At 42.4% G+C, this 16,083-nt stretch overlaps 1 protein-coding gene across 3 annotated transcripts; it reads left to right on the top strand.

Annotated features, from left to right (window-relative positions):
- Nucleotides 1–435: 435 nt before the first annotated feature.
- LOC123135972 (disease resistance protein RGA2) lies at nt 436–8,124 on the top strand. Of its 3 annotated transcripts, none has more exons than XM_044555244.1 (3): nt 436–614; nt 4,314–7,683; nt 7,809–8,124. In XM_044555244.1, the coding sequence occupies exon 2, from the start codon at nt 4,346–4,348 to the stop codon at nt 7,652–7,654; it is 3,309 nt and encodes a 1,102-aa protein (XP_044411179.1). In that variant the 5' UTR covers nt 436–614; nt 4,314–4,345; the 3' UTR covers nt 7,655–7,683; nt 7,809–8,124. The 3 variants fall into 3 exon arrangements, with proteins under 3 accessions (XP_044411179.1, XP_044411178.1, XP_044411181.1); XM_044555243.1 differs by lacking the exon at nt 436–614 and adding an exon at nt 3,420–3,895; XM_044555246.1 differs by lacking the exon at nt 436–614 and adding an exon at nt 3,420–3,960.
- Nucleotides 8,125–16,083: the final 7,959 nt, after the last annotated feature.

Below are 16,083 nucleotides of genomic sequence, written 5' to 3'. Positions count from 1 at the left end.
CGCGTGCCCCGGCGAGCTGCGCGAGATGTGGGGGAGCTGCGATGAAGGAGACGCGGAAAAAAGGGAGACCGGCCCAATGTTCCGCCGGTGCCCCGGCTCCAAACGTTTTCCTAAAAAAAATGTGCACAATTGTTTCGTGCATCTGTCACGACGCACGAAGAGTGACCCACTGCCGAAAGCACTCATTTATCAACTCGCGTGCTTGCGTACGTATTAGTGATCTTCTAAAAAGCACCAGTTCGTGATGAAGAAAAGCTCCACCAGATCAGTAGTGCATGTAGCTTACACAGTTAAGACGTCCGAATCAAAATTTTCTTTTCTAGCTTTCCAGCTGGTGCGCAGATGCTTCGCCGTTTTGTGGCGACTTTGCTGCTCATCAAAAGGCGACGTCATCCATGGGCCCGCATGCAATTTCTCGGAAACTGCCGCGCTCTTTCTTCCCCCGTGCTGCTCTTCTTACTTCGTCGCCATCTCCCCGGCCGGCCCCGCTCTTCATCCCCACCCACCCCCGCCCCATTTTCTGTGGAGGACGACTGGAAGCAGCAAGGGAGAGCGTGCTCGAGGTCTGGATCATCGTCGCTGGCTGCGTGCCTCGCCGGTCATCCGCCGCACCCGTAAGCACCTCTGATCGATCCTCGGGCTCACTCTGTTTTGGTTTTCTGTCTCTCTCTCTCTCTCTCCCTGCCTGCCGGTACGTCACCAGAACCAAATTAAACTTACTAGCGGCGAAATAGGAACCGATTATGTGCCAATTGCCTCGAAAAATTTCAAAGGTCGGTACATTTTTCTCACCGTAGTTCTTTTCAACACGGTACAACGTAGTTACGTAGATGCTCATATATATACACATACATTTATCCCTAAACGCACACACGCATGTATAGTCTTTTCTTTGAGCACACAAGAAATGATGAGCCGGCAATAGATTTTGAGATAAAAAAAGCACCACATGTGCCTTAGCAGTCAATGGAAACGTTCCTTCCACTGAACGAACGTCACCGAAAAATCTAAAATAAATCCAGCAAAAACGCAAGCACAGGTGCCAAATTTAGGACTTTACCCCTAGTGTGCTGGTTTCACCACAGGACCTAACCATCCGAGTTGTGCTCAGTTCGCCACCATCACTTCTTCCTCACGCCGCCCTCGGCGATGGATAGACCGCCGGGGCGGCCGGAGGCATGGTAGTACCTCGCCTTCCACCCTTCCCAAGCTGCTACCTCCGTCGGTCTACTGCCCCCTTACTATTCCTCTAAGACCATCCCCTTCTCTAATGTCGACGAACCTCGTATCTAGTGGGGAGGCCGGCCAAAATAATCTATGGGGTCATTGATAATTTTTAGGATAATTATTTATGTACAGTAGTTTTAGACCATTTTCTTTAAAAGTTGTGGGGTCAATGGACCCCACAGACTACATGTAGAATCACCATTACCCGTATCGCCATTGTTGGCCTCCTTCTCCCCACCCTGGCTCTGGGTCACTCCCGATTTGACATTGTAGGGGACGCCATGGCCATCCACGTGGCCGTGTGAGCCCACCCTAGCCTCGCGTGCCTCACTGGCTTGTCTCTTCTCCCCGAATCGACATTCACCAAAATTATTTTTAATTGCCTTACAAATAGCATAGGATTGTGAAATAATGGGCCCATCTATATGTCAGGTCCCTGCTTTTTTGTGGTCGGTCGAATTTTCTAGACATTGGATTGAAATCGAAAGGATGGTCATCTTCTTCCTCCTCCCCCCTTCATCTCCTTACCGAAGCCCCCACCCCATGTTCCGCTGGCCGAACTGCCACCTGCGACCGGTGAATCTACCATGTAAATCTCATCGTCGGCTTCACTATGTTGCCGCTGCCAGGACCTTCCCTCTAAGCCCCATCCTCAAACTCCATCGACGAGCACCCGACCTGCCACCTCTTACCTCTCCTTTGCCGACGCGCTCGCAACAAGCCACATTGTCCTCATTGGGATTACTATGTCCTGCCTCAGTCTCGCGTATCATGCCACGGTCAGCCGTGTCGCCCCCATCTCGGCCTTGGTTTTGGCTCGTGGCGCCTTTTTCTTCTTACCAATAGAAAACACGAAAGTAATGAATGGCCCTGTCCACACCTACATCGTTTCAAGGCAACTTGTTTTAATGTCAAAAAAAAGGCAACTTGTTTTCAGGCAAATTGCCAATAGCAAATGTATGCATCGAGATTTGCTTCAGTGCACATCATTTATCGTGACCTGAGCTTACCTCAAGATGTTAGGTTTCTTGTAGTGAAACCAATTCATCAGGATTTAAGTCTTAGATTTGACATTGGTGATCGCATTTTTTAAAATTTATCTCAGGTCTTTTTGTCGATGTGTGTTTAGTGGGAAGGGATGTCCTGTTGACAGAAACGTCTCTGGCGACTTCGTTAATCTTAAAATGTTGTGCAGACTCAGTATTTCAGAGGTGCTCAGAAAAGTAGAGTGTAGATGTGTGCGTTTATATGGTTGACTGTATGCAAGTGAGCATTTGCCTTTGTACTGTACTTCTTGTTAAAGAAATGAAAAAACTAACACTTACACGTGTGGCATCTTGCACATCGCCCACACGCCTCTATCACCACTTATTTTGCCACGTATGAACAGATGACATCAGCTGGATTTTTTGGGTTTTAGACTTAAAAATGTTTTATCTTCTAATAAAAAAATCGAATTAAAAATCCGTTTTTACCATTAAATCCGTCTCGACGAGGTCTTCAAAACTAGACCCATGTTGACATGTTTCAACGAAATTTTTGTTTGCTCAAAAATTGCCATGATGTTTACATTGTACTTGCCATTATGTTTAAACTAAAGTTGCCATGCGGCAATTTTAGTTTATAGAGCATGACAATTCCAGTACTTTGACCACAAAAATTATTTTTTATATGAACCATGGCAATTTTAAGTGCATGTATCATGGCAATTTTAGTTGATGGTTCATGGCAAGTCTAGTTTGTTAATTTCCCGTTTTATAATATGTCAAAATTTACTTTTAACCGTAGCAATTTCAGTGTAAACATCATGACAATTCATATGCAATAGACATAATAACTTTTAACCCTCCAAAAAAATTCGTCGAAATGTATTGATATGAGATCTAGTTTCGAAGATCTTGTCGCGAGGGATTCAATGGTGAAAACGGATCTTCAATCAGATTTTTCATTTAAGAGATAAAACATTTTAAAAACTGAAAATCCAAAAAAAATTCTACATACATGCATGCGGTGACGTGACGCGGCGCAGTCCGTATGTTAGAGGCCGTGTGGGCGGGTTTTGGCTTCCACCACATATATGGGCGATAGCGTTGTCCTAAAGAAATACTTTATGGGCCCACGAAGCAATAGAGGAAAATCTCAGGGCTTACTCCTTTTTTTTGAAACATCTCACATGTTACCAAATCCTCAGTTCCTCATTTCAAAAAAAAAAAAATCCTCAGTTCCTCCGGCTCAAAAAAAAAAAATCCTCAGTTCGTCATCCTCAGATCCAATTGTTTTTCCTCGTCCCTCTCCGCTCCCCCGATCTAATTTGACTCACAAGCCAGCGACCATGGTGCGAAGGCACGCGGCGGGAGCGCGACCCCAGGCCGGAGGGGCAGCCTCCGCCCAGGTGTTGGTGATACGAGGGGTAGATACTGGATGCAGCAAGCTCTGTTGCTTGACCGGCGTGATGGTCAGGCGCGGCGAGCTTAGAGTGAAGACACTGAGATTAGGCATTGGCTCTCGCTCCCTAGTGGAGCGGCGGCCAGGCAGCGGTTGATCCCTCCTAGTTGGTACAGCCGCGCTGGAGGAAGAAGCCAGCTGCATCAGCTGCACCTTCTCTGTGCACGAAGGATGTCCTGGCCATCCCTGCAGCTGATTAGGCCAGCCGGCCGGAGGGCTCCAGGTCAGGCAAGCTCCTCCTCCACGCAGTCCAAACAAGCCCTCACGAATCCAGTGCCATGTTATGAGGTGCTTCTCGGATTCTCCGAAAGAAATCTGTTCTAAAAAAATATTACTACATTACATTCAGTTGTGATTTGTCGTAATACAGTTAGGTTCATACATTCTCTCATACATACAAAGTATTAGTGCTGTTATGAGGTGGTTCTCGGGTTCTCTGAAAGAAATCTGTCCTCAAAAATATCACATTACATTCAATTGTGATTTGTCATTCTTGTGATTTACCGTAATCCAATTAGGTTCATACATTCTCTCATACAAAGTATTAGTGTTAATTTCATGGTGGACATTACTCTTTTTACTCTTGGTATCTGACCACAAAGTATGCTGTAATGCTCACCATGTCTATTGTTGGTCAACAGGACAGAGAAGAAATCTTCAGATTCGAGTCACCATGAGTATATCAGGTACTATTGGGGTCATCAGTGGCATCAACGAATGTGTCAATTTGTTTCAATGGGCAAGGTCTTCTATTTCATCTCTGCGCTCCCGATGGAGTGGTAAACAAGAGCAAAATCTTCAGGATGAGGTACTGCACTTGCAGAGTGGCCTACAATGTCTTAGTGATACTCTTCCGGCAATGTACAACATCATTGATCGGGCGGAGTGGAGCAGCCACAAGCACTGTGTGGCCGAGCTCCTTCCAAAATTCAGTGATGCGGTGTATGATGCGGAGGACATTCTTGATGAGTTCAGGTGGTATGAGCAGAAAGTGACAGTGGAGGGCATTGCAAACCAATCTCCTTTTATCGATTTCTTTAACTGTGTCATTCAGGGCAGTTTCAACAAAGTGAAGGATATCCAGAAAAGGCTGGAGAATCTTTCTAATCTGCTCGAGAAGATGGGCTTGGGTGAAGCGACACCACGTTTTGACAAATCAGTCAGGCCAGAGACTAGTTCTTTTCCCATTGAGACCACAATATTTGGCCGTGATCAAGAGTTGAGTCAGGTGATAAAATTGCTAGTTGGTACAGACAATGATAGTACCACGAAAACTCATTCCAAACGGAAGAGAGAATGCCGCACAATCAAATCATCAAAAAGAACATCAGCAACAATCAACCATGACTGTAATGAACAAGAAAATGGTCTTGCTGTTTTGCCAATAGTTGGAATTGGGGGTGTTGGAAAAACCACTATGGCTCAACATATCTACCAACAAGTGAAGCCTCATCCTCATTTCAAAAATACAACAATTTGGCTTTCTGTCTCAGATGACTTTGATGTCAAGAGGTTAACTAAAGAAGCCTTGCAATCCATTTCTGGAGAGGAAAGAACTGGCCAGTTGGACTCGCTTCAACATGCTCTTCATAAAATTGTGTGCCATAAAAAGTTACTTATTGTCCTTGATGATTTGTGGGACGATGCCTTGAAGGAGAATGGGCAATCTTGGAAGAGATTCTGTGCACCTTTAAAATATGTGAGGAAGGGAAGCATGATGTTGGTCACCACTAGGTCTCAAAAGGTTGCTGATGGAGTGCGCACAATGAAGACATTGAAATTAAATGGCTTGAAGGATGATGTCTTTTGGAATTTCTTCAAACTATGCATGTTTGGATCCGAGAGGTTTAGCAATGATCATGAGTTAGAGCAAATTGGTAGAAGCATACTTCCTAAGCTAAAGGGTTCTCCTTTAGCTGCAAAAACTCTTGGACGCCTGCTAAGAATGAACCGTCACACAACATATTGGAATAATGTTCTAGAGAGTGAATTGTGGGAGTTAAGGCAACAGGGGGATGACATTTTGCCAGCCCTTCGGTTGAGCTACATGTACTTGCCATTCCACCTAAAGAGATGTTTCTCATTATGTGGTGTGTACCCTAAAGATCATGAATTTGAGAAGGATTATTTAGCTGAAATTTGGGTGGCGGAAGGCTTTGTGGAACCTCAGGGGGACATTCCAATTCAGGATATTGCTAGTCAGTACTTTGAAGATCTTGTAAGTCGATCTTTCTTTCAGAAAGTACACGGAGCATATGTAATCCATGACTTGCTTCATGACATGGTCCAAATGGTTTCAAAGAATGATTGCTTCATATTAAAAAATGTGAACGATTTCCAAAAAATTCCTAAGAATGTTCGTCACCTATCAGTACTCTCTAACCCAAAGTTTGACTATTCAAAGCTGTTCAGCCTATGCAAGCATGAGAAGCTGCGTACCCTGATTTGCAACATGCCCTTGGAGGATAAAGTTGTAGCCCCTGTAATGGATCATTGGTGTACTGAACTTGGGCGTATGCGCGTGATTATTTGTGCCTCTACAACTGGGTTACCGGGTAGTGTTTGCAACTTGAAGCATCTTCGGTACCTTGAAATCTCCAGAGCTTCTCCTTTGAAGAGCCTTCCTTCAACGTTCTGTTGCCTCTATAATTTGCAGACTCTTTATATTGGGGAATGCAAGATGGAAAGCTTACCCAGTGACTTCGATAAGTTGATCAGCTTGAGGAGAATTGAATTATGTGGATTTCGATATTATCTAGAGTATCAACTAAACTGCGATGCACTAGGAGCTGAACAAAAAACGAGATATCTTCACGGTCTAAAAGTGCACCGGTCTTCGATGATGACTCGACAGAACAATGGGACAGAAGCACTTCAACTTTTACAACCTCCCAATGGTCTAAAATATTTGCAACTCCGAGATTATCCAGATGTGTCTCTACCAAGATGGTTTCAGCCACAAAAGTTATCAAGCTTCATATTACTTGCAAATATTGGTATTTTCACTTCCCTGATGGATCTAGCAATTTCTGATTGCCACAAGTTATCAAGCCTTGAGCATTTTCTACATCCAGCTTCTATACCAGCCATCAAGAAAATAGTAGTTAAAAATTGCGAGAGGTTAATATCAGTACCAACTGAAAGATTCGTGGAGTTCCATTGCCTTGAAGAATTGGAGGTGGTTTATTGCCGAAATATCTCCTCCCAAAGTTTGGTGGCTCCTTCACTCAAGAGGCTTGTGCTGGGTTATTCTGGGAATCTAGCAGACAATATTGAGTGCTGCTCCCTCACTAGCTTCTTCTTATATTATTCCAGTCACACGTCCATACAACTACAACATCTTCCAGCCCTAATGAGTTTGAGCATTGCAAGGTGCGAGTCTCTTACATCTGTGAGGCCAGCGGTCTTCACTAACTTCTCCCATTGCGGGTGCAGCGCCAACAGTATTACATCGTTGTTGTCCCTTACGGTGCTAACCATTAGCGGCTGCACTAAACTGTCAACCCTTGATGACCTCCTAACACAAGAATGCCTGCCTGTCGTTGAGAGGATTTATATTGCACACTGCGACGAGTTGCTCTCGCTGCCCGGAGAAAGGTTTGGAAGTTTCCTTTGTCTCAAGGAGCTGGATATTTATGATTGCCAACGTCTGGACTGGCAGAGGGGACTGGTGCTGCCGTCGACGCTCCAGAGGCTCGTACTGGGCCAATGTGGGGATATATCTGCATGGGTTCTCAGCTGCCTGCAAAACCTCGCGTCACTCGTTTCGCTGGAGATGTCTGAGTGCCCGCGCATAACATCCATTCCAGGTGACATTTGGAGGACGAACCTTGCATTTCTAGAGGAGTTATATATCACCGATTGTCCAGACCTTGTCTCAATTGGGGGATTGGAGGCCGTTGCGCAGCTAGGCACGCTCCACGTCTCTGGCTGCCCAAAGATGATAGAGATGGAGCAGCCTGTAAAGAGAGGCGGAGACTAGCTAAGATCCCATCGCTTTTCAAGTCTATGGTACGTGTGTTGTTTAATTTACAGCCAGCTATTTTCTTACTAGTTAACCTGCAGATTTTATCAATATGTTTTCTGCCACTCGTTCTGATCTTCAATAAAAGTTTAAACGTATCTGTGTCTTGCAGGATTTTTGTTGTTGTTGCACTGAGATTGCTGTGTCTGTGTGGATCGCTCGCCAAACAACTCTGGCTCTCTGGCTCATGCCTATTTCTAATTCACTTCAAATCGCCATCCGCTCTACATGCAGAAGCACAAGCAACATTTGTTAACAGGAGTAGAGCCGCATGGAGAAGGACGACATAGCTCGTTCATTGTGTACTCTAATTAGTTATGTTTTTTGCAAGAGTTAATTAATTAATCTGACAAGTAACTTTTTTGAATTTAATTGTTTGGATTGCTTACCATATGTGTCACGTGGTAATCTGATGAGTAACTTTGATACTCTGGTCTTACATTCCTGTGTATAATTCTAGGCGAAGCTTGGAGTGGACCAATCCCCTGTTTTTTTTTAAATGGACCAATCCCCTGATTGGGCTAGATTATTACTCACTAGATATTGGGCAAAATTATTACACACCGGCCCAAGCCCAAGAATGTAAATTTGAAGAAAAGATTGCAAGGAAAAAAGTGCTCCAGCAACAGAGGTTTCGGAAGGAACACATACAATTTTGTATGGAAGCATGAAAATTCCTTTATGGAAGAGCGATTTTTCTTTCATGTTCTATTTCATAACATATGCAATGTAAACCTTTGTTTGTTCATCACATCATCACAGAAAAATGTTCATTCACCTTAGCAAAAAAAAGCTCACGTGGATCCCAAGAAATATTCTAATTTTCTTCTCTAAATTTTTTAGCATGATTTTTTTTAAATACCCATTCATGCAAACTGTTCACTTATCTCCACAAAAATGTTTGTCATAGTTTGGAAACTGGTACTCATGCTTCTGAAACAAGAATTTTCTAGGAGATATTTGCTTCACTTTTTTGGCGATAAAAATGCAGCAATGGTTAATATAATTTCTTTCGCCTCGAACAGTACATCATCAATCACCAATAGATCGAAATCCAATATGTTGGCAGAGCAAGAAAATGTAAAAAAATAAAATAAATCAAAAGCTTTGCTAATATCTTTCAAGAATGTCAGTTGCGGCAAACAAAAGATAAATTATTTTGCAAGTGAAAATAATAATGGAAAACGAGATATCAAAAAGTAAAAATAAATGATTAAATAAGAAGATAAAAAGGAGAAATCGGAAAGTGCAGAAGGTTAAGAACGAAAAAAAAACATGAAATGAAAGAACAACAAAGCTTGGTAGGCAAATATTACTTTTATCAACAACATTAGTTGTATCGTAACAAAGAGGCCTTTCAACTGAAGAAAATAAGCATGAGCGACCAGTGGCATGCAAATAACGCAAGGTGAGTGGCTTCTTCTGCACCTCATTAGAGAAATTACCGTGACCAAAAGAGTCACAATTACTTGTTTATTGTTTTGATGTGAGCACAAAATTCTTATCTAACTGCGGGAAAACTCTGTTTCGGCAAATGGATAAATATGGGAAGAAGGTCAAAGAATACAGTGCAAAGAACCTGAAGAAAGAACAACAAACACCGTATAGAAAAACAGGTGATGGCAACAGTAGCAGATATCTGGGAAAGGCAACAATCAAAACAAAGCCAAAGACTAATCTTAAGCCCTTACTTCGTACATGTAGTATACCAAACAAACAAATTTTAATTTTGTTTTTTTCCTAGCATCCTTTATTAGGTATTATTATGTTTCTTTCTAACATTCCGGTCGGTAATTTATGTAATTTGGTTTAACCTTTTTTGTAGGAGGTGCTGAAAATTGACAGCAAAGAAAATATCCATAATTTCAACAAAAAAGCTTGAAGGGCGACAAGATTATGAATCATGTAACACATGATCAAAAGGAGAGGCTACTAACAGCAAAATTTGTAATCATTTTGTTTATAACAAGCTCAAAATTCTACAAATTTTGTTTTTTTAATAAATAGTTAAAAAACCCTGAAATCATATGAAAACATTCCTCTTCAGATATGCATGCCCAGCAAGAAGGAAGACCATTACACACTATATGTGATGGACATATATAAGGGAAAGGTTAAAATCCTGATACCGAAAAGAGACCACTCCTGCTAAAGGTTAAAAAGATCAAGAGAAATGGCTAAACAAATATCAAAGAAGTTGACGCAAAAGAGAATTAAAAAGGAATAATACCATGAACATAAAAACAGAATGGTAAGTCTTATAAGTAGCGATTTTCGTTTCTCTTGAACCATACCTTCTAAGTGTTTTTATTTAAAACACAACACAATCCTCAGATGGCCAGGATGGAAGCATCCTTGCTACACTTATTTGGAGGAGAAAGACACTGTAATAGCAAATTCTTCAAGAGTTGAATTTTTTGATTTTTAAGAAGAAGTGCCAAATGTGTACCATTGTGAATCACCATTTACCACACTAAGATGTTCTATAACGGCAGAGAGTTCAAAAAACTGAAAGAACATTTTATTGTAAGTTTTCGTTGAACCTTTATTTTGTAGTCGCTCTTTGTTTGCAGCTTCCCAAAATGCAATACATACGAAACAATACTTACAAGACCCTAGATATGTGCTTCCATAGGCTAATGGAAAAGGCACTGCTTGTGCTCCCACAAATAACCATCCATATAAATGATCCGTGCTTCCAAAAGCACTGCCTGTGGTCCCACGAACCATTGATTTGTGCCTCCAAAACGAGGGGAATAGTATTGCATGTGCTCTCACAAACCATAGATCTATGCTTCCAAAACTAATGGAAAAAAGCACTGCCTATTTCCCCACGGACCATACATATAGGTGATATGTGCTTTCAAAAACCAGGAAAAAAGTACTGCATGTGCTCCCACGAACCATTGATCTGTGCCTCCAAAACGAGGGGAAAAGCACTGTCTGTGCTTCCAACACTAATGTAAAAGCACTACCTGTCTATGCGCTACTGGCAAAGAGTGTGTTTCACGAGCCGGAGGCAAGCAGGAATCACGCTGTAGGTGTCGTGTACCGATGAAGCCAAAAGCATGTTGTACGATCAACACATGCCTTGACCTATGACCCCCTTCTAGATGTATATGGTAACTTGATGAACCAGAGGCAAGCAGGAAGCCCGGTAATATTACTGAGAACTTGAAGTTCTGAGTTAAAAGTTGTCACTTGTTTGAGTTTAAAGCTATAGTGCTCCCTCCCTTTTTTACCCCCATTAAACTCCCTCTCCCAAAAATAAGACGAGAAAAAGAAAGTGAAAAGGGTGAACTTTACTAGGAACAAATCTATTTTTGGAGTTTAAGTGCGAAAAGCCACTTATGTTTTCAGTCTGTCGCACGTGGAAATGGAAACAGGAAAACCAAGAACTTGGAGGGGCAAATTGCAAAACTCACGAAACCAGAAAGCTGGAAGAAACCAATTCAGTGGGGCTGCTCGCGAGGGAGCGTTCCGTGCATGCCACTTGTCGCATGCAGAGCGCTTTGTAACTGACTGTTGTTTCCCTTTCGTAAGAGGTTTCAAATTTTAAAGCCCATCTCTGTCGGCTACGTTTCATGGAATGTGGCCCAGGACCGATCCATATAAAAGCATAAGAATAACATGATTTGAATGAAATCACTAATTAAGGAGTACTCCTTGCGGAGATCACTGCAACTTCACAGGTTGCGACAAGTGGCGCGCTGCATGTGCGCCACTTGTCGCAACCTGGGAGTTTTCCCTTTTTTCGTAGATCCGTTTATTTAAAATGTTTTATCTCTTAAACCGTGCGTCCAAATCTCGAACCGCTTTCGCATTGGATTCCTCGCGTCGAGATCTTCAAAACTAGATCCCATGTTGATAGGTTTTGACGACTTTTTTTTTCATGAAAAAACCGGACAAAAAAACCCGATGAAAAAACCGAACCGGGAACACGGTTTTTTTTCCTTCCCGAAAGAGGCACGCCCGTGCCTCTGACGAAATCACAACCGTGCCTCTCGCGGAAGCAAAACCGTGCTTCTCGCGAAAAAAAAAGAAAACGTGTTTTTTTCCTTTTCCGAAAAAGGCACGCCCGTGCCTCCCGCGAAAGCACAACCGTGCCTCTGGCGGAAGCAAAACCGTGCCTCTCGCGAAAGAAAAAAAAACAGAAAACATGTTTTTTCCCTTTCCGAAAGAGGCACGCCCGTGCCTCTCGCGGAAGCATAACCGTGCCTCTCGCGGAAGCAAAACCGTGCCTTTCACGAAAGAAAAAAAAAACAAAAAACCAGTTTTTTTTCCTTTCCGAAAGAGGCACGCCCGTGCCTCTTGCGAAAGCACAACCGTGCCTCCCGCAGAAGCAAAACCGTGCCTAAAACAGAAAACATGTTTTTTCCCGTTTCCAAGAGGCACAGCCGTGCCTCTCGCGAAAGCACAACCGTGCCTCTCGCGAAAACAAAATCGTGACTCTCGCGAAAAAAATGCATTTTTTGCGCCAAAAAATTATTTTTTTTTAAAAAAAATTTGGTCGAAAAGCTAGGAAAGACCAGTAGAAAACCAAAACATCAAAAAAACCTGAAAAAAACGTTTAAAAAGCCGAAAACGCGTGCGTAAAAATAAAAAAAATAAAAGCCGGAGGAAGCGCCCAGAGCGCGACACGTGGCGAATGGCTGTGAACGCGCCAAGTGGCGCTGATCGTTGCGAGGCTCCCGAAGGAGCGCTCGTTAATTAGTTGCTCCCTGACTTGAGTCCAGAACTTAGAAGTGATGGACACAATGCTATGTGTCGCCTGCAGCGGGCCGTATACCAGCCTCGCCTATAGCTAGTCGGTAGTGGGCCGGCCAAAAAATGACATAGTCTCGTCATGATAATGTCATGCTGACACCACACGTGTTTTTCTTTTGTTTATATTTTGAAATATATATCTATATATATATATATATATATATATATATATATTATGATGTTGATTTAATAAATGCAGTGCACAAAAAATATTAGCCCCACACTTAGAAAATATTTCTACCATTCAAAAAAATGTCCGAACAAATGTGTACATGACTATTTTAGATATATTATAAAATGTTAAAAAAATGTTCGTGTAATTCAAAAAGTGCTTTGTACCATTCAAAAATGTACGTTAGATTTAGAAAAAAAAATACACGCGTTTCAAACAAAATGGTTGTGACATTTTGAAAAAAAATTGTTTACCCAATATAAAAAAAGTGTTCTTATAGTTAGAAAAATGTTTTGTATCATACAAAAGATGTGTCAAGGTGTATTTCAAAAACTGTTTAACACCCGTTCAAGAAAATGTTCCATACAAATATTTAAGAAAATGTGAGACCATGTTTTAATACATGTTAAACATATATAATTTTTTAGATTTATAAGACAAATTTTAATGTGTATGACAAAAGTAGACATGAAAACCTATATTTTCCAAATGTTAATCATGTATTTGATAAACATCAAATGAGTAGAACAAAATGTTCCTGCAATATGTGGAAAATGTCAACGCTTATGAAGATGTAGACATGTGTGAAAAAAGTAAAAAGAAAAGGAAAACAAACTGAAGAAACTAATGAAAACCAAAAAAAGTAACAAAAAAAACTAATGAAAACCAAAGAAAGAAACAAAAGAATAAGAAGAAAAACAAAAACCAGAAAACCTCAGTGAAAAACCAAAGAGAACCCGAGGAAAACCGCAGTATAAACAATGGAAACCCTAAAAAAGCAACAGAAAAAACTCGCGCGTGCTACAATGTTGGACCGGCTGTGTAGTCGCCTGCTATAGGCGATTCCTAATAGAATTCAGTAGGGGTGGCACATAGCCCTTGCACGAGTGATGGGCCAGGGTTTGGAATGTTAGTACATGATGTCAGCACAAACTGTAACCTTAGGAGTGCTCCTAATTGGTGCTTCACACGCTGAATTAGAGCGCCATTGCTCACACCGTCTCAGTTGGGCCAGCCTATATTCTTTGCCACATGCTCGCTCGAGCTGTTCAGTCCCTCGCTCGGCCGCTCGGGCAACTAGTTCAAGGAAAACCAGTACTACCTGTTTTAGGAGAAAAAATGACCCCCCCCCCCCACCTCAGCGCCTTTTTATGAAATTTGTTTTTAATTTTGGAAAATGTTCATGAATTCAAAAGATGTTTGTGGATTTAAATTTTTTCATGAATTTGAAAAAAATGATTTTTTTAAAATGAGACAATTCGAAAATGTTTGTGACATGAAAACAATCGTTAATTAAAAAAATTCAGGAATTTGAAAAGTTCCTGACTATAAAAAAACGAATTTTGGAAATATTGATGGATTAAAAAAGTTTGTCGATTTGAAAATGACTACAAATTTGAAGGAAAAAATGCGGATTTGAAAAAGGTTTGCAATATTGCAAATTGTTCACAAATTTTAAAAACTTCCATGCAAATTTACCACTGAAATAGAAGAAAAAGGGAAAAAATGAGAAAAAACTAAAAAGGAAAGAAAACTGGTCAGATGCTTCTAGAAGCTTCACAAAACCAGTCATATTTTTTTAGGCAAGCCGGCTAGAAGCTGCACAAACCAGGAATGAGCGTCCAAGCGTATATGGGCCAGCTTAGTTAGTTTAGCGTCTGGTGGAGGGGGGTTAGGGGAGCGCCGTAGGAGGATATCGGTAATAGGCGCTATAGGGGCTGAATAGGAAATCACGCGCCTTAGTGCAAAATTGCAGTTTCACAAATCTTGTCCAGTACTTCCCAATACATGTTTGGTAGTAATGTTACTTGTCAGAGCGATAGGGGTTGTTTGGTTGCAACCCTGAGGAATGTGCCTGAGCTTTTCTCTTGCTTGAGCGTGTCCTGAAGTTGTATCATTAATTTTGATGGACTAGTAAGGATGCACGTGCAACACACGTATTATCATGTGAACACAATCAACATTCATCCTAGGAAAAAAATATATCAATAATATGAACAAAATATAAAAGAGCACCAACATAAGAGAGGCAATAAAGATGTTTAACAACGTTGTTACACACAAAGTTTACTCGGACTAAAACTCTAGTGAACATATTGGAGATCCCTGGTCTTCAAGTTTTTTCCCATCAAATAGGTAATGCTACGAACCAATTTTTTAGTAATTACACACACGGGAAATTGACAAATAATACTGGAAACATTTTATGAGTCGAGTGCATCATTCATCAAAATCAAAACATACTTTTTTTTACAAAGGGTGAATTTTATTGTCTCAAAATGAAGCATCGAGGAGATACAAAGACAATGAGCACACATCCGGCCTCTGCATAGTTAGGATGCACACAGCCAGCACCAACACACGCACACAAAAACACGCCGGCAATAGCAAAGTCATTTAAGACCAAAGCTATGCGCAAGCAAGGAAAAAAGAAAAACCCAAAGCGATTTGATCTGCAATTGGCAAGCTACAACAATGACCATATCCGCACGAACTGTTTTTGACATCACACAGACAACGATGTTCTTCAACAGCAACGCCTTCAGGAAGGGAGTGACGCTTAAGCGCCGTCGTCACCGGATCCACCATCCACGGTTAGAATCTAGGTTTTCACCCTGAAGAACAGTCCGAGCATATCCGAGCAATGCCTTCAACAAGGTAACGACGTAGAAACATCGCCATTGCCAGGTATAGCCAACTTGGGGAGACCTAGGCTTTCACCCCGGAGCTCGAGACCGGTTGCTCAAATAGCAACACCATCAAAGTAAGACGTGTGTTATCCCCACCACTTTTCCGCGATCCCAGCAACTACATGCACCGCTGCCGCTGCACAACCATTCCTCTGCATCAAGCCACCATTCATAGATTGCATCTCATCGGCGAAGTCAACCACCGGATCTTGGAAAGAGAAACCCTCATCAAAACCTTTCGATGACCACTGCAATCCGCAGCAAGACCGCCCACGGGCGGGTTGGTCAATAAGAACCAACACCGATGACGGAGCACACCGCCACCGACTACTAGCTCGCCGGAGAGAGCTCTACTCTGGCTCGTCATGCCTCAGGCTTGCACAGACCCAAGCCGACATTTCCCGAGCTAGAGCACAAAAGACAGATCACCTTCGCCGAGGCGAACTCACGGAGCCCAATCACCGCCAGATCAGGATTGCACAACCACCTCATCACAGCCGACGCAGGTCACACGGCCGAACGCCAATGCATGTGCTCACCGCAACCACACTCCGGGGCCAAGCCCACCGGAAGGAGGCCATTAGACTAGCAGCCGCAAGGTGCCTAGTTCAGGGCGCTCCCGCCATCACGCATGGACAGAAAGCCTGCTGCTGTGCCCTCCGTCAGGTTGTCCATGCCGGATTCGAGGCTGCCGGATCTCGTCAAAGCTCAACGCCAAGATGCACCTGAATCCACCGCAAGCCAGCAGGACACCCATG

Source organism: Triticum aestivum, chromosome 6B (assembly GCF_018294505.1).
Source record: "Triticum aestivum cultivar Chinese Spring chromosome 6B, IWGSC CS RefSeq v2.1, whole genome shotgun sequence".
NCBI classification, from domain to species: domain Eukaryota; kingdom Viridiplantae; phylum Streptophyta; class Magnoliopsida; order Poales; family Poaceae; genus Triticum; species Triticum aestivum.
The sequence above is the reverse complement of the archived record's forward strand: the minus strand, read 5'-3'. Positions and strand labels throughout refer to the sequence as shown.